This window comes from Phalacrocorax carbo, chromosome 10 (assembly GCF_963921805.1).
Source record: "Phalacrocorax carbo chromosome 10, bPhaCar2.1, whole genome shotgun sequence".
NCBI classification, from domain to species: Eukaryota; Metazoa; Chordata; class Aves; order Suliformes; family Phalacrocoracidae; genus Phalacrocorax; species Phalacrocorax carbo.
In genome coordinates, this window is record NC_087522.1 from 6,910,598 (window position 1) to 6,935,910 (window position 25,313).

Sequence of the window (25,313 nt, forward strand, 5' to 3'; positions counted from 1 at the left end):
CTGTTCCTGAAACTATTACCTGAGATTTTTTTATTCACAAGTAAAGCTTTCTTTAGAGCCTAAACAGAAGTATTTGCTTGTGTAATCTTTCACTGTAAGCAAATATACTACATCTGATTTGTAAGCATATGTTTGTACTGCTGCCGTCACTGAGTGACTATATTTCTTCCAGTAAGTTAATATTTCCCTTTTATATAATGTGGATATTCTAGTGTAAGGTGGGAAAGGAAGAAATCAGAGCTCTGTGTAATGATGTTAAGCTTTTAGGCATATAGGCAGTTTAAACGGACTCACAGCTGCTTAACATATGCCCTCTGCCTGAACTCATTTTATCACTTGGTATCTGACTTCTCTCAATATATAAAAAGTTGATGTGATTGATAGTTGGTTATACAATATTTGTCAGGGTGAACTGAATCATTATGTGCATAGATTCAAGAATATGGAAAAATAAAGCTGAAAGAACAACAACAACAAATCCTGACATTTTTTCCATTCATTAAGCTTACTTAAAGCAACTCTTTTTGTTTGCTGGAGTTAGTGGTTGCTGGTTTTTCTAAGCAGCAATTGCTGAGTGATTTAGGGTACATCTCTGCTCTTTTGTTTGGATTTCATTTGCGAAACCATTTACAATTATAAAACTGTCAACTTAAGAATATTCTATATTTTTTTGCCAGCGAGGGCCTCATGTGTGCCGCGTTTATATTTTTCTCTCCATTCTGTGTGCCGTTTGAATTCTTCAGCATATATCACTGTTCTCCTTTGCACTGGTCATTAGAACAAGTCCCATGGCCTTCTTTAAAGCCGCAAGAATCTTCAAAGTAATTATGAAGTTGAATCTCAGATTAGTCATTAGGTAAACAAATGTGTAAGGTCTGCTAGCCGTGATATCTTGCCTGTGGCTGAGCCTAGCGTAGCCGTGTAGTAATAATTGAAGGCTCTGCTGATACTTAAAACACATGAAATTTAGAAGGCCAGACTGCATCTAGGATTGAATCATACATCTAAACATTAGAAAGCATAGACCAGAACTGTTAGTTATGTTAATTACAGTAGTTAAAACACAGTCTGGTACCTTTCTGAACTCTCAGATTCCCTAAAATGACTACCAGCTGGGAGCTGAAAAATCCTATGCAAACTGTATTCACTGCTACTTAGAGTTCTGCTCACTATGTTCCTCCTCTGCAGAATTCCTCTGGTGGCTAAGCTCAGCTTTGCATTGTGCGGAAGTTGTAGGGCCCAGGTCTATTGTCATTCTGAACGAGGGTCATCTCTCGTGCCCTTCCTGCTGGTTCTGTGTGCAGAAAACTTTGGAATATTATCCACGTGGTTTCATGTATTTATTTCAGATTTACTTTTCCTATTGTTCATAAGGTATGGTGGATTTAAGATATCAAGTACTTAATCAAATTATATAAATGTTGATGTGACAAATCTAGAACGAGAGAGGAGCTGTATCACCTTTGGGGACTGAACTGCATTGTGGCTAGCTCTTTAAGGTACTTTGGTGTTCAGTTTGGTTGGTTTTTTATTTGTTTCGGTTTTGGGTTTTTTGTTGTTTTTTTTTTCTTTGTTTTTTTAATCTCTGAGCAGCATTTCCATCTTGTTGAAGAATTCTCTCTGTTGTGTATGTTTTACCAAGCACAACAGGACTTCAGGCTTTGTTGCTGTATTTCCTGAGCCGAGGGCTCCCTGCAAGGGACGGGGAGTGCAAAAGGCCCTGGGTGGGATGCAGGAAGCAGTGGTTGTCAGCTCTGTTGGCCGCGTTGGGCCAAGCTAATTGCAGCTAAGTAGGGCAGACACAAAGGTGCAAAAGAGCTGGCATGCAAAAATGTATACAAAACAAAATAGTTATCCAGTTGGATGCTGTAGGAGCTATTACCTTTTTTGATTTTATAGATGTAAAAATGAATGCATACTATATGAAAGGAAAAAATGTAGTTCTGTGATATATTGTTGTGCTGACCATGTGCCTGAAAGTTAGGAATTTTTAAGCGCAGAAATTCCACAATTGGTTTAAATTTGTGTTGCTTTGGGCAAGTAGCAAAGTTTGGCTTAAAACTGCCAACATAAACCATACTTCCTGTCATGAAAGCTGTCAAGAGTGATTGATGAATCAGATTATTATCTTTCATTTCCAGTTGTATCCCACGTCTAATCATAGCAAGATCTGGGTGTAGAGGTACAAAAAAAAATATATGTTGTAAACATTTTCAAAGCCAGGAAAAGTATGAATCATGCTCCTCTTTGTAACTTGAAAGTTAGAATTTATCATGAATTTGCACCTCTTGTTGTTACTGGATGCCTGGTTGGTCATGTACAGTGGGAGATAAGTCAGTGCTTCAAAACTGGTTTGGAATTTTTGGAGTCAATTAATAGACGTTTTTAAGGATCAATGACAATTTTTATGAAAGCATTAGATAAAGGCAGAGCTCATTCAGAGAATCTGGAAGAATCCTGTGCAGGAAGTATAATATTTTTGTCTTTGCTATCTTGAAAGAAAACTAGGTGTTGACTTTCCTGGCTTCTCTCACTTTTCCAGCGTTCCCTGTTCACCTTGACTTCATATTTCAGTAACGATGCTGCCTGCGTCACTGGCAGGAGGTCATCTCTCCATTTCTACCATATGGCCCTTCCAGTATGATTTTAGCTCCCAGTATTCCATGGGAAAGTACTCATTTCTAAAGAAAGTTTATTAAAAAGAACAGGGAAAAATGAGAAAATCTCATTGTCAAACTTCAATTTTTTTTTTCTTTTGGAGATTGCACTTTTATTTCAAGTGTTTTAGGAAACATCTTGACTTCTAGTTTAATCTTCAGAGAAGTATGATATCTGCTTTCTCATTTCACATTTGTAATACTGGAACGTCTCATGTTAAGGTAGGATCTTTATTTTAATTTTGATTTTAGTTTGATTTTTTTGTCTTAAAGTATGTTGTATTGTTTGCAAGTAAAAAGAAATACGAAGCTTTTCTGTTGCCATTCAGAAGAAGAATTCTGACATCTTGGCTTTTCTCTGGACTAGTTAAATTTAAAAAAAACTTCTTGAAGATCAGAATTTCCCTTGAGATGGACCTTCCATTTGCTATTAATCTCCTCTTCTTTTACTCTCCTTTTCTTCTGCCAAGCATGAACTACTTCACTCTCAAAGCTTTGCAATCTATTCCCACTCTAGCCATTATCCCATATCTGCTATGGAAATGTTGACTCTTCTTTCACTCACAATTCAAATGTTTACCTTTGACAGTCTGCATTTTTAGTGCTTTTTGCTGTGCTGCCCTGGGTGCGATGAAGAAGTTGCTTGCTGTTCCTACCTTAAAATTTCCCTTTCCTTTGATCCCTCTACATGATTAGAGAACAGGTATGTGATAAACTGAATCCTCCTGCTAGTAGGTTGGTCCGTGCTTTCTGGTATGTCCTGTATGATTCCGTCTGTAATTATCCACTCTATTTTTTACTTAACTTTAAAATGATGTGGGCAACCGCCATTTTCTGTTGTGTTTCTACTTGGTGTATCAAAGATGTAAAATGTAGCTTCTGCATGTAAAGCTTGACTTCGAAACTAATGTGAGTTGTCAATTCAATCCACATGAATTATAGTATTTATCTTATAAATATGTATAAGCTACTTATTACTGAAATGTAGATTAACACAGTTTTATTTTAGGATAACTTGCTAGGTGCCTTAATTCCAAAATAAGCAAACACAACACCTTGTTTTGTGCTGCTTTTCCAATGATATTCTTCAGTGTGGTCTGTTGAAATACAAACAGGCTTTATGGAGTATTTTTACTAAACAGTTGACAGGTTCTAATTTAGGGTCCTAAATCATAATTGTTTTTCAATTTTCTGCTCTGCCTCACAAAAGCATAATGAGGGCACACCTGATGCTATAAAAACCAGATGTCATTTCAGTGTTCCAGGACTGTGTGATAAATTTGGAGAGCTTAAGAGTTAGTATCATAGACATAGTTATCAGGGAGCTCACAAGAACAGAAAGCATGTAAAGCGTTGCTAAATAAATAGGATTTATAGGAATGGGTGGCACTTTCATTTCAGAGACTTTCAAAATGCAGAAAATATGGGTGGAATTGTCGTAACTTTCAGGAGACCATTTCAAACTGACAAACAATATATTCAAATTCTTTCTTCCTACCAGTCACGTTTAATGAGACAGTACTACTTGCACTTGATCATTGTGGTTGGAAGAGCAGCAAGCAGACCTGGGGGAAAGCTAGACTGTGTAATTCATGCCAACTCTTAGAAACATTATTCCTTTACCTTTCTCCTTCCGACAAAACTTCTGAAAACAGAGTGTTCGGTGGGAGCTGAACTCTGCATGAGATACAAGTGGAGCTTTATAGTACTTGTTTCTTTAAACAGGTGTAGATGCTGCATATAGGTGTTCAAAGGTCTATTCGTGGAAATTATAGATATTTACAAGAATAATCATTTCACTGGAGGTAATTGTGACAGTCTGTCACCCATCTCTGGTTATCATGGAACATAAAGTCAAATGCAAAAGTCTGTCATGTCCATCACATCCATTCCTTATTTGTATTAAGCCGTCTCTCTTTTAATAACCAAACTTAGGGTCCAGTTCTCTCTCCCAAACTATTTACCCTACTGTAAAGCAAATCAGGTGGCAAGACGTGAGTAGAGGTTGTTGACACCTTTATGCCCAGTGGTTACAGTATGAATGTGCAGGACAGTTGAGGGGCTGCTTGTGTTGTGGGTGTTGCTGTGAGCGTCTATTTAAGGGTTGTTGAATCATGAAATGAGCACATTCTGCCAAAGAAATGAGTCCTGCCCACTCTGTTTCCTTGAGTGTCTCCTTTTGGGCCTTGTTCATCACAAATTGAAAACTTGTGTGTGCAGTTGAATGTTTAAATAGATGTATGAAATACACTCTTGAATATTTAACTATTCTTTTAAAAAGGCCTTAGGCCTTAGCAGGGCAAAGTACAGTGATACTAGTTTTGTTAAATAAGAAATTAATGAATAGGAATTTGTTGAAGTTTTTTTTTTTCCTTTAATTGAATGGAAGCACACAGAGAGTCTGAAAGTAGAGGATATGTACTACGACATTAACTCCCTTTCACTACACATCCTATTGAACTCTGAAGCTGAAGCTAATGACAACTTGTTGGTAAAGAGGTATGAGGGTTTTCTTAGGGCTTTTGATAGCTTTTTTTGTTTTTAACAAAAAAAATTATTCTTAAGTAAAACATAAGGTTTCCTGTTTGAATAGTAAGAAAACTGCCTTTCCTAGGGATTGAAAATCCTTTATTATATTTTATATTATATTTATAATAATTAGTCTCCTGCTTCACTAGTCCTTCCCATAGATGGGGGAAAATGTGCCATCTCCAACTGTATGTTTAATTATGTTCCATTTTTGAGTCAGAATGGGTACCTTACAGAGAAGCTGTCAGTTTGAGACTGAGCAAACTAGTACTCAGCTGAATGAATTCGGTACTGTGAACATAAACCACTGATATAAAAAGAAAGGAGATACCTTGAAGCTTTACAGTGTTCAAGAAGTGTTAAGTCATCTTCATTTGCAAGGGATGGCAGTACTCCTCTTCCACCAGTGCAGACACAAATATTATGTTTCACCCCAGATGGGCTATCCAGGTCTGTAGCAGACCCCTGGTATTTGCCCTTTGATTGTTGAATTTCAGCATTTTTGGAATAGCCATTCAAATTGTTTCGTAGAATCCTAGATCTTTCCATTCATAAAGATTTAGCTAGATGAGACTAAAACAAGATGTTTGTCCTTCCACTTCTGAAAGTGTTTAATCTACTCGGCTAACTGTTACAAAACCTTATGTACTGTTTTTAAAAAGCTCTTTTACCAACATATATTGCTGTAAGGATGATTGACATGGACTATTAGGAACTCTTGACTATGGTGAAAGACATGATTTGTTGTTGAGGACAAAGTACTCCTGACGATATGAGACTTTCGAGACTAGTAGAACTGTGAGAAATAGGTTCCCATTGGTTCTGTATTGTTGTATCCAATTCAGCAAAGCAACATGGGATTCTTCCAGATCTCCAGACTCTAAAGGAGGAGTCTGAAGGACTGGCTCACTGTTCAGGAAATCTGCCTTAATAGCATTGCATGACTGAAAAACTTTGACAAGTCTTGCCTTGTGGTATGACTGCTAGAATATCTGTATTTGGTCAAACTGTCTTCTGAGCAAGAAAACACATGATAGTTCTTTTCTATGTTGTGTGTTTGAGAAAGAGCACATTCCATTAACAGTAAATGCTGTGGAAACTCATACCACTTAGCTTCTGAAAAATGCATCACTATGAACAAAAATACCCTGCACTCTGCTTTAAAGGTAATATTTACATTTTCTGCTGAGAGACTATCATCTGAGTATATCATCTGAGCTTGAGAACGTCGGTACAAGTGATATGTATTGTCTAAGTCTCACCTAAGCTTTCCTTGTTTGAAATTTTAAGTAAAGACTTCATTGAGTTCCTCTTCGTAAGGATAAATTTAGCTCCAAGAGCAGTGCAAGACAGGCTTGTTGATTGGTGTGGGAGTGATTGCTGTGATTCCCGAACTAGGAAGGTGCTGTCATTTCTGCAAAGGATCTGTCAGCGGGGAGGCAAAACATGGAACAGTTTTTGAAAACTGTGGAAAGTGAGGTGAGTCTTGGGTCTGTGGATATGCCCAAAACCTCATATGGGGCCATCTTCTGTTATGAATCACAACTTTGCCTTTTTTAGTTGTAAATTAGTATTCTTTAATTACATCTTCAGGTATAATTTTGTGACTGTTCTGTATGAAGAATTCAAAACTAGATGGATAAGATCGGCGTAGAAACTTCTTACTATTTAAATTCAGCCTCAGTTATTTTCATAGCTTGATCAGAACAGTTAAAGCTTTAAAAATTCAAAAATAACAGTCCCTTACTTTTGATCATGGGGATGTTCTCCAGGTCAGTCTTTAAGTGTGTGGGTTGTTTCCATTTCCATGTGATGAGAAAATAAAATCACCCTTGAAAAGGCTGCATTTTCCAAAGAAAGAGCAACATTTGCACCTGCAGAAATACATATGCTCTTGCTATACTAAATTCTTGCGTTCTGTCAGGTGGTACTGAAATTGAGGAGATGCAAGGAAGTCTCTTCTCTCTACCATCAGAGTCATTCAGACTGTGTTTGTACCCTGCAGGTTTGGGATAATGAGGTGCCTAAGCAGCCTCTTGGGGGTCCTGAGTGGAAGTGGAGGCATGCAGGTCGCCCTCCGGCTCTCCCTGGCAGTGAGCGTGTGTGTTGCTGTCATCATCTAATGATGGCCAGCACAGAGGGGGAAAGCATGGTTGCTCGTGCTCCATAGGTACCTATTTATTGTCTGTCCCTGTGAATTCCTGCCATTGCTGGGAAAGAGATGTAGCTATCATCATTTTTGCTTGCCTTGCAAAAGGCAGGCTTTGATTTCACCCTTCATGTCTCACTGAAGTCTAGATAAATCATCTGAAGTTGGCCAAAAACTTCAGAAGGATGTTGTGATCTACAGCCGTGATCTGTGTCTTTCCCATTTTTGTAGGGGGTATCTGTGTAAAAACTGCATGCATTAGGGTAATGGCAGAATATACATGTGCTGGGTAAACTTGTGTCGGTTATTCCTAAACAATGTGCCAGAAATCCCCCTTGGCTGAATTAACAAGTAATTGCAAAGGGTTTTTTTGACAAAACAGTCAGACTAGCCCCCATGCATGCAGGTTGCTGTAATTGGTGATACAGATCAGCACGTGGAACTTGGTGCAAATATGTACTCTATGTGGCTGCTATGGTGATTAAAATACATAAATAAAATAGATAAATATGGACCATATTAGAAATTCATTACTGGCACTCTCTCAGATCACAGTCAGCTCCAGCGTGCAGTGTCAGTCCTCACTCCGAGCAGGCCCTCCTGGTCCGGGAGCGTGAGCCCCTCCTGAAGGGCTGGAGTTACGCAATGGCCCTGTCCTACCTTGTCAACCAGCAAATTCAACGCAAAAACGGTAAACAAAGGGCTTTTGTGCATGTTTTATGGTTCAGTGAGGATTAGTGGCCCAACACCATTTTCAGACAGGACAAGCTTAGTGTTAACTTGCCTGAGGTTAACGAGGGAGGACGTGGGGCTCTGCAGAGCCTGAAGCGGAAAGGTTTCGGACGCGGTGCAGAGGAATCGTTAAAAGCGGGTTCTGCTTACCTGGGTCGGCGCGTTGGTCATGTGTTCCCTAATGTTTCGGCTGCTTTAGGATGCAGATTGTGCTGATCTCAGGCACTTGCTTGCAGTCCTTCCCGCAGTTTCAGAGGTCCCCTCTGCTCTGGGGGACATCCTAGCCTGTACGTGGACTCTGGCTGAATCAGATTGCTGCTTTTCTTTCTCCTCTCACCTCTTAGCATTCTCTGACTGTAAAATCCATCCCTTTCCTGAAATGCAGAACGATGCACTTGTCCGATGAAGTTTTTCCAGGCGGGATTCAAATTCCAAACAAGCCTTTCATTTCCTTCACACTGTGGGGAGAGCAAAGGCAGGGAGGCGAAGGAAAGCCCTTGCTTCCTTTAAATCCCCACCAGCGTCTTCCCTGTGCTGGAAGCGAAGCAGCTTGTCATGGTGATCTTCAGAGTTTAACTTTAGGGGGGAGGGAGAAAGTGGAAAGCAAACTGAATGCTGTAGTGGAGGTTTCTCTCTTCCCCCACTGGGCCCCTTGCCGACTGTTTTTATTGATTTCAATCACTGGAGGCTAGCTGGCTCTCAGAAGAAACACTGTGTAATGTGTTCTTTCCTGGCTTTCATTAAAGAAACTCAATGCAGTGCGGTCACGCTGCCGAGCTCGCCTGGCAACCTGCCTACACTCTGTGGTACCTCTTTCATTGGAGGAGATTGAGCTCGTGGTTTGGGGTTGTTTTATTTATTTATTTTTTTTAAAATTCTCCAGCAAGGATTTCAAAACAGCCTGTGCTCTGCTTCTACCTCCTCTTGCAGCCCAAAGCCTTTTTAAACTTCGGAAGAAATTGTCAGCACCCCTAAAGGGGACGACTTTGGTGGTGATGAAAACACCAAGTGCTGCGACAGTCTCATGCTCCTTCTATTAAAATTCCTCTGTGTGTTTTTGGGGAGGGGTTAAAAGGGCTGTGTGTAAGCCACAGGGATGTGGATACAAATGATTTCCGAGGGTTTTCCTATTTTTTTTTTTAATTCCATCTTCTCCTGATTGGTTAACATGGTTTAATTAAGGGTAAGAAAATAAGCGAAATCCTTTGACAAATATGTGAAAATTCCTGGCAGTGCTGTAGTTGCAAATGAAGCAAAACTGCATTCCCCAAGCCTGCAGTCGCAGTGTTGTTTTAAATATTTCTGTTGTATTTAGGACTGTGATACTGGTGGAGAAAAATGAGAAATAAAATATGGTACTAATTTATGCCTTAGAACTTAATCTGCTACAGTGTGTATTTTATAGGAGCAAACAATCTATAAAGTGGTATTCAACAACCTAGGTTCTGTAAATGGTATTGTTCTGTGTGCCTATAAATGCTTTCATTTAATTTAGTAAATTGTTCAATTTCTCTTATTCAGCAGTTCCTAAAGATAACACTTTATGTGCTATTCAGCATCAAATGTAGATCTATCAAACATGTAAAGATCACGTAGCTATAAATTAAGCCCGGTTTCCAGCTGATAAAGGTGCATCTATTCTAAATTATAGCTGCAAATTTAGGGTGCTACCTGATCACTTGTGCTTGTAAGATACTATAGCTGTGTACATAAGGACACTTTAAAAAAAGAAAAAATTTACATGACCACTAAAAGAATCCTTTCCTGGATCAGAAAGATGAAAAGCTTGTTCTTATTTAAATCTGGCTTCCTGCAGAACTTGTTTGAGGCTTTGCAACCCAGGCAGTATCTACAGAAACCTTTCCACATCAACTTAATGTAAGTTATTCCCAATGTTTTTGTCATGAGGAGTTGAGATTCTAAAAATGCCTACCTTTTATGAAAACTTGTAATTTTTTCTTTGAGCGATGTTACAAAAAAATCTTCTTTTAGTGCTAGAGACATGATGTAAGGAGGTACACTTCTACAAATGTTACTTTCATTCAAAATTTTCTTTCTGCATGGTACGGAAATTTCTTATGCCCTCTCTCGTCATCCTTCTTCTTTTCATAAGGTGCCAAATGATAGAAAATAGTTATTTAAATTCAATGTGGCCATGAACTATTTTATGCAAATTCTGTAGCTGTAGTTGTAGCACGGTTCTTTGGCAAGCCTCAGATAGTAAATAATTTGTCGATCTTCCTTTTATGAACCTTGCACCTAAGGATTTGCCAGTGTTTCTTCTCTGTAGATTTTGAACTGTGTTTATAGATTCCGCTTTTTTTTTTAAGCTGGCAGATGGCCAGTTATTTATCTGGGTTCATATATATTGTGTAAGAAACAGAACATTTGGCATGCTGATACCATGCACGGAGCATTTTTGGGGCAAAAGTCTACTTGTAAGCAGGAGCCGTTACGTGACAGGTCGGTGGCTCCTCGTCAGTTCTTGGTCAGTGAACAAAGTCCCTTTTGACATTTCTCTATATTAAAAGTTATGAAGTAACATGAGCTTAATGAACAAACAAGGCGATACAATGCTCCTACTATGAAGCATTTCCCCATCTTTCTCTTTGGAGTTGAAAAATTTGATGCCCTCTTTATACGTTTGTCACTGTTAGTCAAGTTATAATTTATTCCTCTGAAATTCTGATGTTGCTTGCTTTGCTGTTGTACAGACTTGTGTTGCTGTGCTGGTAGAAAAGGATAAAAGTCCATTGGTTTTTGGAGGAGCTGGATTCACTGGTACTAATAAGTAGTAAATTTGGTGCTGTGGCTTGGACTGTGGTTACTTGTATAGGTTTGGCAGCAAAGCTGAACCCCTGAACGGGGAGAAAGCTCAGACCTGCACAGGCAAATCCCAAAGGCAAATTTGTAATAAATGAGTATTTCATTCATTGTGGCAATTCTTCAGAGTTTCTGACTCTGTCAACCTTGTTCTATGCTGGCAACAGACAGCTGGGGATGCAAATGTGGGAGTCTTTGAAACAGTGACAAGTGAGGAGGAGGAACAGAAGTCTTTAGATGATGTCTTCAATTCTACTGAAGTATGAGGCACGCAGGGACTTCTGGGTAACCATAAATCTGGAAACAAATTAAAAAATGTACTTACCGCTCTACTGAAACACAATACAATTAGTGGGGTTTTATGAGTGTAAGTGTTAAAGATTTGGGAGTCTGTCTTTTACTCAGAATATGGCATCCAGTGGCAATATCCCTTTTAGCACCTTTTCAGGCCTTGGGGAAGTTTCCAGGTGGAAGACTCCCACCTCCTTAATCACGAGAAAACACTGGCTGTCCTCTGAATGTCATTCATTCAAGTGTACTGACCTAGCCTGACCTTGTTTAGATTGAGATCTAATGAGCCCACGATCCAAGGTGGTGTGGTAGCTCTCAGCAGGCTTTGCAAATAAGCAAGTGTTGTGTTTTTCTATATGCATATGGTTTAAATTTATCACATCAATAAACAAGTGTCTCACACTCAAATATGGACTTTACAATGTTGTAGTTAAGGCTAAATTGTAGCACTACAAATTGTGATGTCACTTTATAAATATAGAAGGAGACAACATGGAATATTTATGACCTCTAAACAATGAAGTTCTGTTGGTTGGGGTTTTTAAAATTTAAATAATGGCATAATACTAAAAACCTGAATGGCTCACAAACTTGGGACACATCTTTCAGAAAAACAGTCACGCTAATGGTACATGGAAAGTGAAATAAAAAATTAAGGCTGTTGATATAATGAAGGAGAGGTGCATCAATAGAGTAGCGTAGGAGAGATCATCCAAGTTAAAATAAATACAGCTAGGCTTTACATTCCAGTGAAAGGTATGGTTTTATTTTCTTTTGAGTCCCAGGTTTTGGGGGAGGTTGCTTTTGCTTCTGTTGTGTTTTGGTTTTTTTTATGGTTTGGGGTTTTTTTGGTTGGGTTTTTTTGGGGTGTGTGGGTTTGTTTTTTTTTTTTAATTGCAATAAAACTACCCTCAGCTTCAGTGGAGAATAGACCAACAAATGTAGGTATTTTATGAAGCAAAAAAAACTTGAGGCTTTCAAATTAAAAACTGGTCAGGGACAGATTGTGGTAGGTACTACTAGGTTACTCAAGTTGACGTGGATGGATAGAAGCATAGGTGCAACTAGAAAAGTTGTTTGAGCTGTAAAGTTGTGAGTGCTTTCTCAGTATGTGTGCTGGGAGTCCCAGACAGAAGCCTGATGAATCCAATTTTCCTTGGATGATGCTCTGGGCTAGCAGAAGGTACCTCCAGCTGTAAATCCTGACTCTTTCATGCCCAGGACAGCACCAGTCCCACAGGGAGAACAATGCTCTTGCTTCAGCCAGCCCACGGCACATCGATGGTGATGCTGGAAACAAATGTTGTTAGGGGTTGGTATTTACGTTGGGACCTACAGGGAGGGAGTAACTTGTTTTGTTTTTAATGGAGTGGTGGGGGAGAGGGATAAAAAGCTTTTTCGTAATGCAAGGAATGTGGGGGGAAGGGAGGGTACAGAGATACACGTTTACTGTAAGTATGAAGAAGCAGAGGCCTCTTTATCAGACCGGCTCTAATGATGTGCCACAGTAACTTTATTTGAAAGCTTCATGGCTCACGGAAAAGTAAACAAATTCATTACATTATTTTTAAAAGAAGATTAACTGTAGTGTGTCGTCTGTTGGACAGCTGCTGTAGTACTCTTTTACAAACACTTTATAAATGACCACCCTCAGTGTTTTCCTGGGCTTTGTGTGGCTGGATTGTTATTTTATTAAGTACCAGGGTGGCTTTTCCAATGAAAACGTTTTTTCCTGTTTAACAATTATGTACCTGCCTTCACCCTAAATATTATTTTATTCTCAGCATGAGTTATAAAATGTCTTTTATAAGAATACAATATATGCTGCATTTTTGCATGTGTTTGCACATGAATGCTGGCTTTTCCATAAAAATAGCTAAAAAGTATTTTAAACAAAAAAAGCAAATCCTCTTTACTGTCCCACTCCCACTTATTCTACCTTCTGCTTTCTTGCCCTTTTTTGAGCTTTGAAAGCAGAAAGTTGAAAAGATGACCCAGAGTAAACTTAGATGATACAAGAATTCGTGCTGAACCAAAGTTTACATTAGACACAAAGCAGGTGTCTTTGGCAAATAAGATTGCGTTCAGGTATTGTCTTGTTTATCCACCCTTTGCTTGAATGTCACCAAGAAGAATGTTATTTAGTGCCATGTCTGGATTTTCGTTTGAAAGCATTCAACAAACACTAATTGATACAACACTAAGGATTTGTCAGTTTATAAAGTGTTTTAATCAGTCTCTCCATAAACCAATTTATCTTCTTGTGCATTCAGGTTTCAGTTATGGGTTCCTCAAACAGGTGAGGAGGGAGCAGACAGAGGAGGAAGAGCGGTCTTTCCACAGTCAGTTTGGCCTCCAGGGGTTTGCAGTGCTCTTGCAGAGCACCCCAAGTACAGTGCTATACTAAAGCTGCTGGAGTTGAACCCAGTCTGCTCTGTGAATGTAATTCTTGTTCTTGGCCACGTTTGTGGTGGTTACATTCCTTTATTTTGGGCTGTGAGATGCTAATAGAGGTGTGGGTGAACCTCCAGACTGCCTTACTTCCTTCTGTATACTCCACCTTCATTGGCTTGTAGCAGGAGAGTCTGAGGGACATGCAGATTTGGAAGCAGTATCAGAAAGTGTTTATTTTGAGGGGAAGAATTATGCATTTAAATAACTCAACAAACACTTGCATGCAACATCCCGTTTTGCTGTCCTTGTCATAGAGGAGTCTGCTTCAAAGTCCACTTGTGTACAGAGAAGGTAGACATTTCCTGGGCTACCTTACATCCGTGCCATTTCCACTGCTGCCGGCAGGTGGGTTTTTTCCTACCCAGAGACCCCATCATCTTAGAACTATTGCCTGGCCTCGCAGGAATCTGTTACTTGCTCAGGTTGTCTTAACAAACCTGTTACAGCCGTTGCTGAGGAAGTGGATTAATTAATGGAGTCATTGGCAACATCTCTATCTCATTTCACACTACTGCAAACACTGTTTCCACAGTGTTGCCTGCAGCCCAGTCTCTTCTTGTTAAATGTAATGAGCAGGACTTTAAACGGTCTTTACAGAAAGTGCTGAATATGGTTAGATAAAAAGATGGGAGCCTGACAGCCTATTCCAATCTAAGCCCGTAATTTGGAATTGTGTCAGTTTGCAATTCTGAGGTTTTGCTACTGGATTTCTGTTCTTAACTTGGAAGAGTAGGTGATATTTAAATGTTCTTTTTGTGTAGCCTGCATTTTATCACAGTGCCTGACCCATGGAGGTGACAGTTCCTTAAACCATGATGAAGGTTATCAAAGTTTTATTTGGGACTGTGTGAGGTCTATAACCATCATATAAGCTAAGAATTAGCACCACCCCTTCAGTCTTGGACTTGGAAATATCTAAAAGCAAGCCCAATACAGTGTAAGAGTTGTTTGCAGAATTTCATACTTTTTACGTTGCTCAGTTGTTACTGGGAGGTTGTGCAGAAGAGGTGGCCTAATAGTGTCCAAATCCCTCCTGCTTCCTGAGGTACATAGGGGTTTGGATACCCAGAAGCTACTTTGTCTACAGTTTTGTTAAGGTCTACGTACGATGATCATCAGAGTAGTTAGGGTCTGTAATGTGTAAATCTGTCTCTCACAGAAATCTTGAGGATGACATAGAGTAAACAGCCACCTTTTATTAGACCAGCTGTGATCTTTTTTATGCGTCTAGTCCATACTTAACAATTCAGGGGGACTATTTACTGGAAAGATATGAATGAAGCTGTCACAGACTTCTAAGAGTCCCTGGAGTCAGGGACTCGCTATATCTTGCTATGGAACAGCTTTTTCTTCCTACGCTGCATGATCTCATGCTAAGATTTTCCTTGATAAACTCAGCCCATCTATTTAATGCTCTTCATCTGTACATGAAATAAATATTTTCATTTGGGGTATACTTAGACATTTACAGTAAATTGGTTTTCAATATGAATAATTAACTGTTCTGTCTGTCTGCAAACTTAAGGGAACTTCAACCTTTGTGGGATATATATATATATGTGTATGCAAGATTATGCATATGTTTACCCAAGATTGCTAAAGGATCTCCAAGAGGTCTTGGATGAAGATGGTAGTTGTCACGTCTTCTCCTTTGGCATAATGGAGATGAAGCCCCTGTGTGACAGAGAGAAATTTTCTCAGTCCAGGGAAGTGTGAGGGTACACAACAAACAGAGACTAAGGATCCTGAGAAAACCCTATACCCTCCCTCCTCTACGAAACAGCTGCTGCTGTTCACATTCCCCCCTTAGGTTTGAGTAAGAAAGAACAAAAAGCACAACAAATCTTAGATATGATATTTAATACATAGCTAGAAGATGCCCAGGTTACTGTACTGCTGAGAAGAGTATAATCATCTATAGAAAGCAATTTTGCAGATTTCTGCAAGTGCAGTATTTACTGTTCTGTGCATTGAGCGGAGTAGAGAGGTGATGGAAGTGGAGTGAACAGTAAAATCATGAAGCTTGAAGCTTCTTGTTTTAAATGTTACCTGTGCCCTTCAATTGATTGCATCTATGCATATTTTGTTCCTGTAGAAATATAAACACTTTATTTAAATGTTGATTATTTCAGGCAATGAAAGAAGAGGAAGAACTTACAGCAGAGGAAAGAAGGAAACTGGAAAGAAAATTAAAAAAAGAGCGCAAGAAGAAAGAAAAACAGCTGATGAGGGAAGCTGGAATCTCTACTAAAAAGGTGGAGCCCAAAAAGCAGTCGGGATCTGAGCTGGCTCTGGCCTATTTAACCAGGTAAGAATACTAAAACCAGGTGCAGGTGCTCCCTACGGAAGTAAGCTGTAAACCATGCCAGAAATCCAGAACAAGTAATAACACATTAAAGGAAATTGCTGCAGTTAAGTACTAAGTTAATGTTTCATCTCAGTTGACACTCTCACATACAATTGATCACACCATTGCATTTATGTGACAGGAACAACTGAAGGATGTTAAGTATGGTGCAAACATTTTATGGAAAGACAGCTCCTGTCCTGAAGATCTTATTGTTGATATATAAATATTATGGGGTTAGCTGCACTTACAAAGATGAAAGGCACATCACAGAAAAGATTGCATGGAGGAAATTAGTTTTGTTTCTTAAGTGTGCTGTTTTAAGTAGAGGCCTTTCAGGTATTTATATAAGCGAATTGCATGAAGTGGTTAAGCATGAATTTAACTGCCTGCATGATATTTGGATATTTGTAAATTAAGATGGTATTATGCCACTGTTTTAAAGTTAATAGTGTACAATGCCTTTTTTTTTGCATACCAAAGTATATAGCAAATGTAGTGGCTGATTTCAGATAGGAAGCAGTTACTTCATCTAGTTAGCGCACTTTTTTAGAATACTTAAAATTCCGACATAAAGCAAAGTCTATGGTTGAAATAAAGAACTACAGCACAGCATTCATAGTACTCTACAGACAGTAAGAGGTCATGTATAAACAGGACGATAGTGTTTATTTTTTTCCAAACTACAAAATATACCCTTTCTGTAAGACCTCCAGGAGACTGGCCTGTTACAAATAGTGGGTTACCACATGGAATAACTCCAGGGTTGCATCTCTGGCCATGCTCAAAACTGAAGCATCCAGACTGTCTGAACTGTTACTTACCACTCTCAGCGGGGAGGGAGGAAATTAATTGCATTCCAGGCAGAGGGACTTTTGCATTTTTGTTACATAACCCTCAGCACACAGCGATACCAAAATGACAAAAATATTTTTGATCTGGAAAACAGCTGGAGTAGTTCACCACTGTTTTGAACTGCAAACGGATTGACAGTTAGCTTTGAACCATCTGCTCAGACTGTACTCTGGTATGTGTGCTAGTAAGTGGTGGATCTAGAGATAATGGCTTTCAGGTTTGGAAAGCAAAGGAACAAGCTGTGGGTTTTTGTTTGATATTCCACTGTTATCTGTATGGATTTTTGCCTTGTTAGGTGGGAGAATATGAAACTATATTTGAACTAATATTTGAACCAGTTTGACTCTAGAGTTTCACTTAACTCGTACCAAATTACCTTCAAATAATAAACCTGCTATGTCATTTGGTCTTGTCATGCACAGAGTCCAAGGGCTGTAGGTACAGCAATAGGATGTGTGGGATTATTTCAGCAAGACAATTTGAATTGTCTAGATTTAACAGGGATAGTCATAAGATGCTGAACTGCCAAGCAAACATAACCATAGACAGCATTCAAGACCCAAATGTCCCAGGACCCTCTAGCACTGTTGTAAATTACAGAAAAACAGCTTAATCCCTTTACACCTCAGATGTTTTTTCAACCCAGCAAGATTGGAAAAAGAAACAACTGGATTTAAAGTAATCAGAGTAGTAATATATTAGCTGGGGAAGGGATACTAAAATCCAACCTCTCAAAGTCCATTGTAAAACCCCCAGCAACTTCAAGGATTTCAGTCTGTGTGTTTTTGTGGGGCTACAGGCGTGAATACTATGTGGGAGGATAACTTAATCTTATAGATGCAAGAGATTAATATAATTGGAAGTAAACAAAAGGGTGCTGTGGATTTATGTTTTGCTCCACCTGCAATAAAAAGCCTTACATGACAGAAGCGTTGCTAACTGAAGTGACATCTTAATTTCCTGATGACATGTGAACCTCCTGTAGGACAGGTGGAGCTTGAAGTACCATATGATAACTAAAACTGTAATTTTTATTTACTAAGAGATGATTCACAGCATGAGAGCACAACCATATCAAGCTTTAGCCTATGACAGGAAAATACTGAATTTGTTTTAGTGAAATTTTGTTTGATACTTTTAAAAGAAAAATGTTAGAAAGCATTCAGGGAAAGACTTTTGTTACCTGTCTAGACTTTTGACATGCAAGGGAAAATTCAACTTATTTTATAGGTCATGCATATTTTAAGAGGTAGTAGTTCCGTCGGAGTGCAGAATCATCTTTTCCAGTGTGTGGGATTCTTTACCAGGAGAATAAATTTCCGTTTCAATCAGTAAAGTCAGGGAGAAGTAGCAAAACTTTACTTGAAGGAAATAAACCATGGTTAACAGTTACTGTTTTGTGGCAGGTCCTGTGCTTAGAAAGCCCTGCTTCTGCAATAGCTTTGTATGTTCTATTTAAAAAACAAAATGGAAGTAGCAGGCAGCCCACAGGCAGCACTCTTCTCTTCGCTGAGGCACAAGGTGACTTTCCCAGAGATGTGCCTCATCCTTTTAGTCAAGATGAGTTAATGAAGACAGCATTGATGAGAGGGAGTAAGTCATGCAGCGTGTGGGGGGCAGGACTGCTAATTGCATACTGCCCTTCCTGATGGCTTTGAGACCAGCGCTGCAGCAACGGAGCTAGATTCAGGGTGATGCTTCGCACAAAGAGCAATGTTAGACCAGGGCACGTGGCTGTCCGTGACAGCACTGCCGCTGTGTGTCCCTGCTGCCAGGGGCTGCTGAGGGTCCTCATAAACCTCTCTAACTGCTGGGTACAGTATGCTACAAGCTGACCAGTTCTTCCAGTTTTCCAGGTTTGTTATTAGAGTCTAAAAACAAATAGTCCGTGATGCTTTGCCAGCCTCCAGAGAGGTCAAATTATCATTTTATTGGAGGACCATGCTGGCAATTGAGAGAGACTTTTTCCCCCCTGCATATGGGATGGCCACATGCAGCACACTAGCACACTGCAGTCCCCAGCTAGACCTGAGGGTGCTGAAGGGTTTCCCCTGTGAGCTGGGTGACATTGATAGCCCAGGCTTTTCAGCTGCTGTCTCATTCAAATGAGACCAGGATGGGTATCCATCAGGCTTTGCACTCCTGATAGAGGAGAAGCAGCCAAAAAGCTCCTGGATTTTTCCTCTCTCACTTTGGTTGGCCTATGGGAAAAGGAAAGGGGGAGAAAAAATGTCTTTGCTTCACCATTTTTATCTCACCTTTTTCCTCGATGAGATAAGCTCAGGCGCTTTCCCAGCGCCTTCTGTCTAACGCGGCAATCACAGCATGCTTGTGGAAAGGGAAGAAAGTCACCACTGTCAGCTTCTCCACCTTGCTGGGGGAGCAGAGAGGTAGATGTGAAGATATACAGAGGATTAAAAATAGGGAGCTTAAGTGAAAAAGGGAAGCAGAAAGGTTATAAAACTATGAGAAGGAAAAAAGAAAAGTAGAATAATGAAAAAACCCAGCATGGTACTGAACAGAAGAGAAAAAAACTGGTAAAATCACTGCTGAGGAATAGGGAAGAGCATGAGTAAGGAAGGTACTAGTGGTTGAATGCACTGCACAAATATCATACTTTTAATGATGACAGGCCTTTTTTCTTTATGGTGGTAACTGATGATACAGGTTTAAAGCCAAGACTGGAATGTCTCATTACTTTGATTCTTGGAAAATATAAAATAAAAATTCATCATTTTCTGAGCATTAATCACGTTCAAGTGAAAAAATGTTTCAATTCATGAGAATGATAATTAGACTTAATTATAACCTAACTGACCTTCTGTGTTGTTAAAATGTTGGCAGAACTTGTTTGTCTTGGCAAGCCACTCTCTCCTAGAAATGTTTCTATTCTTTTTTTTTTGCTAAGAAAGTTCATTGCTGTATGGATCTGCCCATATGGTTTTCTTCATCGCCCATCAAAGGAACAGACAGAGATCTGAAAAGATGTCACTAAAAGTATGTGGAATTACAAGATTGATATCATCTGAAGTAGAAGCAATAGATAATATCGTTATATGGATATTGCTGTGAATTACCTAACTCTCTACTGGGTCTGCATGGCAAGGTTTTGGTAGTGAGGGGGTTACAGGGGTGGCTTCTGTGAGAAGCTGCTAGAAGCTTCCCCCATGTCTGACAGAGCCAGTGCCAGCTGGCTCCAAGATGGACCCGCCACTGGCCAAGGCTGAGCCCATCAGCAATGGTGGTGGCACCTCTGGGGTAACATACATAAGAAGGGGAAAAAAACCTGCACAGCAGCAATTGTAGTCAGGGAGGTAAGTAAGAATATGTGAGAGGAACAACCCTGCAGACACCAAGGTCAGGGAAGGAGGGGAGGCAGTACTCCAGGTTCCAGAGCAGAGATTCCCCTGCAGCCCCTGCTGAAGACCATGGTGAGGCAGGCTGGGCCCCTGCAGCCTGTGGAGGTTAATGGTGGAGCAGCTATCCACCTGCAGCCCATGGAGGGCCCCGTGCCAGAGCTGGTGGGTGCCAAAGGAGGCTGTGACCCTGTGGGAAGCCCATGCGGGAGCCAGCTCCTGACAGGACCTGTGGACAGAGAGAGCCCATGCTGGAGCAGGTTTGCTGGCAGGACTTGTGAGCCCGTGGGGGACCCATGCTGGAGCAGCCTGTTCCTGAAGGGCTGCACCCCATGGAAGGGACCCACACTGGAGCAGTTCATGGAGACCTGCAGTCTGTGGGAAGGACTCACGATGAAGTTTGTGGAGGACTGTCTCCTGTGAGAGGGACCCCACGCTGGAGCAGAAGAGTGTGAGGAGTCCTTCCCCAGGGGAGGAAGGAGCAGCAGAGACAATGTGTGATGGACTGACCGCAACGCCCGTTCCCTGTTCCCTTGTGGTGCTAGGGCAGAGGAGGTAGAGAAACTGGGAATAAAGTTAAGCGTGGAAAGAAGGGAGGGATGGGGGGAAGGTGTTTTAAGATTTAGTTTTTATTTTTCATTATCCTACTCTGATTTGATTAGTAATTACTTTTCCCCAAGCTGGGTCTGTTTTGCCCATGACGGTAATTGGTGAGTGATCTTTCCCTGCCCTTATCTCAACCCATGAGCCTTCTGTTACATTTTCTCTCCCCTGTCCAGCTGGAGAGGGGAGGTGGGCAACCGGCATCCAGCCAGGGTCAGCCCACCACAGCCTTGCAATAGTATTATCATGCATTAAAATATCAAAATTAAGCTGCTGGAGTACATTTCTCTCCAATTATTTATGTTATGCTAGTAATATATGTCACTACGATGTTTCCCAAGGCATTGTATTTTCAGTTTCCTTTATAGATCTTACTTTTCTCATCCCTAACTTAAATTTAGGTGAGATTCAGAGAATGTCAGAGACTTCTTTAGGGGGGAAAAATGCTTATAATAATACAAAGCAAGGACACATTACAGAAACACAAAAATGAGACACAGGATTTCTCATCAGGTGGGGAAATAGTCTGACTCTGCAGAACACAAGGTGGTTTTTGCTGAGCGCAGTGGCAATACAGCTGAAAGCAGTGTACAACCCAGGGCGATTGTTTATCTGCTGTTTGCAGAATGGGAACGTTCCAGTCCTCGGTCAAACTTCATTACAAACAGTGCCAAGCATGGGAGATTTTAAAGCTGAAACATTGCTCTTCCTTTCAAAGAACATAGAAATCTGAGGAACTTTGCTGTATGTGTCTATTTGTTTGTTTGTTTGTTTTTATATATGTATGTATAATATATTAAGTATATCAAGTTGATATTTATTCCTGCTGGAGCAGAGGCCATCTGGAGAAGGGAATTAATAGGTAGCTTAATGTTCATTCAGTGTTAGCAGCTGGGAAGTTTCTGATTTTTGAAGGAACCAGTGGAAGCTCGTCCTGGTCTGTAAAGAAGGCAGCAGTATTTGAGGTTTGTGACCGAACAGCTGAGATGAAGGTGGCCCTTCAGAAAATAACAGAACCATTCATCCTACCGTGTTTGGGACCGGGTGACTATACTGAGACAGCTTCTGCACAAATACAACCACACTTACTAGTGTTGAAAAATAGTTTCTACGTTTATATTGGGTGGGCTTGTGTCAGATTTAGTTTGCTTTGTTGATCCATAACATTTTGAAGCTGATTTTCCTCTCACAGTTTAAGTATTTTTTTAAGCTGTGGTCAGTGATGACTTTTGGTGTTTGATTCTGAACTTAAGTCATTCTCATTGCTCCTGGCCTTAATCTTTATTAATTTCAAACTTGGCACTGGTGTTGATGTTTCACCATCAGTGGCTTAAGCTTTTCGATATTAAGAGCAACTGATGCACTAGAAATCTAAACATAAACAGATTTTTTTTTCTCCCTCCAGAGACTTGACGGTTTGGGTTTGATAGCAACTAACATTAGCATTTAATGTCATTTCTCCTTCTTCCACCCTCCAGGAAGGAGACTGATTTTCCTTCCTGCCAGGGAGGTGCAGCCTGTGTAAAAGCTCATCCGTTATCTTGAATTTCATAAACTATTGGAGAACTGCTCAAGTGATGAATCTCAATTAACCAGTAGCAAAAACTGTGTGTGAACTTAGGAGGAGCTATTGTAATTAGACACAGCAATGTTGCTGAATTCCCTTCAACAACTGGGGCTTTAAGGTGTCTTTGAAAAAGCGGGTTTTCCTCAACGATTAGGGGAATAGTGATGCAGGCTAATTTTGCTTTAATAATCATAGGGCTATTTTTTAAAGGTTCTAGGGCAAGCATTAACTATGGATGTAATTAATCTATTCATACATGCTTTTAGTCATTTTGTCACATTCATTAGTTCCAAAAGAAGCCTCATGAATCCGGAAAGTCAGATACAGGATAAATTTGCATTTGATGTTGTTCTGTGGCTATGTTTTATGTGAACTTGGGCAGGTACTTGCTACTTATCTGTTTCCAAAGGCTTGCACTTTTTCTAATACTCTAGAGATCAGTGAATTTGTTTTAGCACTTCTCCAACATTCTATATTGCTTGACTTTTAATTTCTACCAAGGCCAGACCTGCCTCTAAGCGGGATTCCTCTTCTTGACCTAAATCAGCATGTCTGTAAAACTGAGTGTTTTTCCATTGATCCTAATAGTTGGACAGATCTTCCTCATTTGAAAGGAAGCCACTGTCTCTGTTCATGGCAGAAAAAAATTAGTCTCATCTTAAAGAGTGAGTTACCTTATCATTATCCTACACTCCCTTGTGTAACTTCAGTACCCCATGGCATCTGATGAAGCCACCTCAGTTTGTTTGCAGTTCCCTAGCAGCCCCGGTGTTACTCAGAAACTCTACAAAGCTCTCTGTTGCAATGCACACACCGTTCCTATTTTTAGGGTGCTGGTATGCTGGTAGTTAGTCTTGTGGGGATAGGTGGAGAGGGCATATTCACTGTACAGATCTGGTGCTGCTTATGGCTATTCTGCAAACGTACTCAAGCATATTCTGCAGAAGGCAAAGCTTGCTGTTAGGGTATATGAAACAGAAAAATTATTTTGCTATGTTGGACCTGTTATTGAGCAGGGCTTTCTAAATCATTGTATTGCCCCACACTTTGTAAATAGCTGCTTCTCTTCCTGGTGTTTACATCCTTCCCATGGCTGTATCGGTTTTCTCAATCTCGCTGCCCCTTCGGTGAAGTGGTACATCCGTAATCCTTCATCCGTTGCTAGTCCTTCCAGACACTGATATGCTCTGTTGCTCTTCTTTGAACTTCTGTGTCTGTGATTGTTCTGGAAATGTGAGACCTGGAACCAAATATGCTGTTTTACTGGAGCAGCCTTCCAGCTTCACGCAGAAGGGAATGAGAGTCTGCGATTCCTTCCTGCTCCCTGTCACTCTGGCTTTGGTTTATGGGCAGCAATGTTGGATTCATCTTTGAGTGACAGCACATTGAGATTTCACATTTAATTTGCTGCATGCTGAAAACCTTTTCTTTTTTTCTCCCCCAAACTATGATTCAGTTTTGTGTTAATGACAATGTTGGCACAAACATGCCAACTATAGCTGTAATAAATTTTTCACTGACTATAAAAGGGACAGTGCTTCTCACCCTACTTCAGTCTGGCTGCAGCGAGTCGGATACCCTACTGCTTCAGAGTTGGCTTTATGATATACATTTCCAGATGTTAGTGTTCTCATTATCATCTGATTATTCAAACTATGCATTTCAGATTCTATGAATGTCACGTTACACTCTCAGTAATAGCACCATACAGCTTTTCCCTGTTTAATCAAGATGTCTGATGGCAGCCTGACTTGATGATTTTCAGTCCCTGTGATACACTCGTTGACTTCTGGATTCACTTTTCTGTATCTTGGTGGCAAGTTATATGCAGAACTGTGTTGGAGCCATGCCAATGTTTTTCTAACCCCTGCATGACATCCACAGGATGTCATATTGTGCAAGAATTGCTTTCAAACCGTTATTAACTTCTTGGTGGGTTAGCTGCTTTTTATGGTTCCAATTCAACAATTTGCTGCTTTGCAAGAAGCACGTTAACATCTCACTGTTAATTTTCTGTTCCTTATGTATATCGTGTCTCTTTTTCCATATACAAATATTACAGCTATTCAGAGATCCAGGCTTTGCCTGAAGTAAGCTCACCAAAAAAGGAAGGCAACAATTTTGGTCTGCAGCTCTTCCACACGAGTCCAATGTTGCAATGCAGGTGGTTAAAGAGATGCTGGCGCTGAACGGAGGAAGGTGCCTGCATGGCACAGTGCTGTGCAGAAATACTGACTCGGGCCTGGAAGCTGAATAACTGGGTTAAAACCCAGATGAGCCTGAATTAAGAAGTCATGGCTCTTGGCAAATGAGCTCAGACACTGTGTGGAGTTGATTTATAAGTTAGTTATATTGCTTCCAGTGCCAGAGCAGGCACTGAGGCTTCTTTAGCTGATACTGAAGATAAACTTGGTGTCAATTAAAGCTAATGCTGACAAATAATAGTATTATTTACTACAGAATTCTAAAGCCAGCAACCAAAAGTAAGAATAAAAAACAACTTTAAGTAGCTTGGCTCCAATCTCAGCTATTTTTACCAATAATTTTGGGGAAGAAAATGAACCATGGGATTATATTCTGGGTATCTGTAATACTGTCCTGGAAATGTTCCAGGATGTTTGCTGGAAATGACTGAAACTATTAAAAAGTCTTCTCTGTACTAGTGTATCAAGTTTTGAAGAACCTAAGTACTTAGAAATATATTTTAATGTATTTTGACATTTCTAGCTTGCTGGGTAAACAACTCTGGTTTCTAGAGAGAAAACAGGTGATTGCTTTGAAGGTTCTGAAGTGCAAGGTTTTAAGACTTTTAAGCTTAGTTATATGTGGAAATTCTCAGACGTTGCAGATATTTCTGAGGTATTTTCAACTCATTTGGAAGTAGGAAGTTTCAGAAACATGAATGATTGCATAATTTTCCAGCCAAATTAGTAAATGCTTCTGATGCAAT

At 40.1% G+C, this 25,313-nt stretch overlaps 2 protein-coding genes across 29 annotated transcripts in view; one reads left to right on the forward strand and one right to left on the reverse strand.

The window, feature by feature from the left end:
- The window catches only part of GPR146 (G protein-coupled receptor 146), a 54,792-nt gene extending 46,010 nt beyond the window's left edge, over nucleotides 1–8,782 (reverse strand). For 7 of the 16 annotated variants that reach the window (XM_064461648.1, XM_064461646.1, XM_064461644.1 and 4 more), the window contains exons 1-2: nucleotides 6,449–6,523; nucleotides 4,281–4,334 (exon numbers count right to left, since the gene is read on the reverse strand). In XM_064461648.1, the coding sequence (XP_064317718.1) occupies nucleotides 4,281–4,334; nucleotides 6,449–6,488 (94 nt within the window). In that variant the 5' untranslated portion in view covers nucleotides 6,489–6,523. The other 9 variants (XM_064461636.1, XM_064461635.1, XM_064461634.1 and 6 more) reach the window with 6 other exon arrangements.
- Nucleotides 1–25,313, forward strand: part of C10H7orf50 (chromosome 10 C7orf50 homolog) — a 133,828-nt gene that overhangs the window by 90,222 nt on the left and 18,293 nt on the right. For 5 of the 13 annotated variants that reach the window (XM_064461651.1, XM_064461650.1, XM_064461654.1 and 2 more), the window contains one exon: nucleotides 15,768–15,943. In XM_064461651.1, the coding sequence (XP_064317721.1) occupies nucleotides 15,768–15,943 (176 nt within the window). Of the gene's footprint in view, nucleotides 1–2,632; nucleotides 2,880–3,246; nucleotides 3,361–5,046; nucleotides 5,157–6,304; nucleotides 6,353–6,558; nucleotides 6,666–7,896; nucleotides 8,027–8,805; nucleotides 8,914–15,767; nucleotides 15,944–21,449; nucleotides 21,541–25,313 lie in introns of those variants that run through there. The other 8 variants (XM_064461657.1, XM_064461660.1, XM_064461653.1 and 5 more) reach the window with 8 other exon arrangements.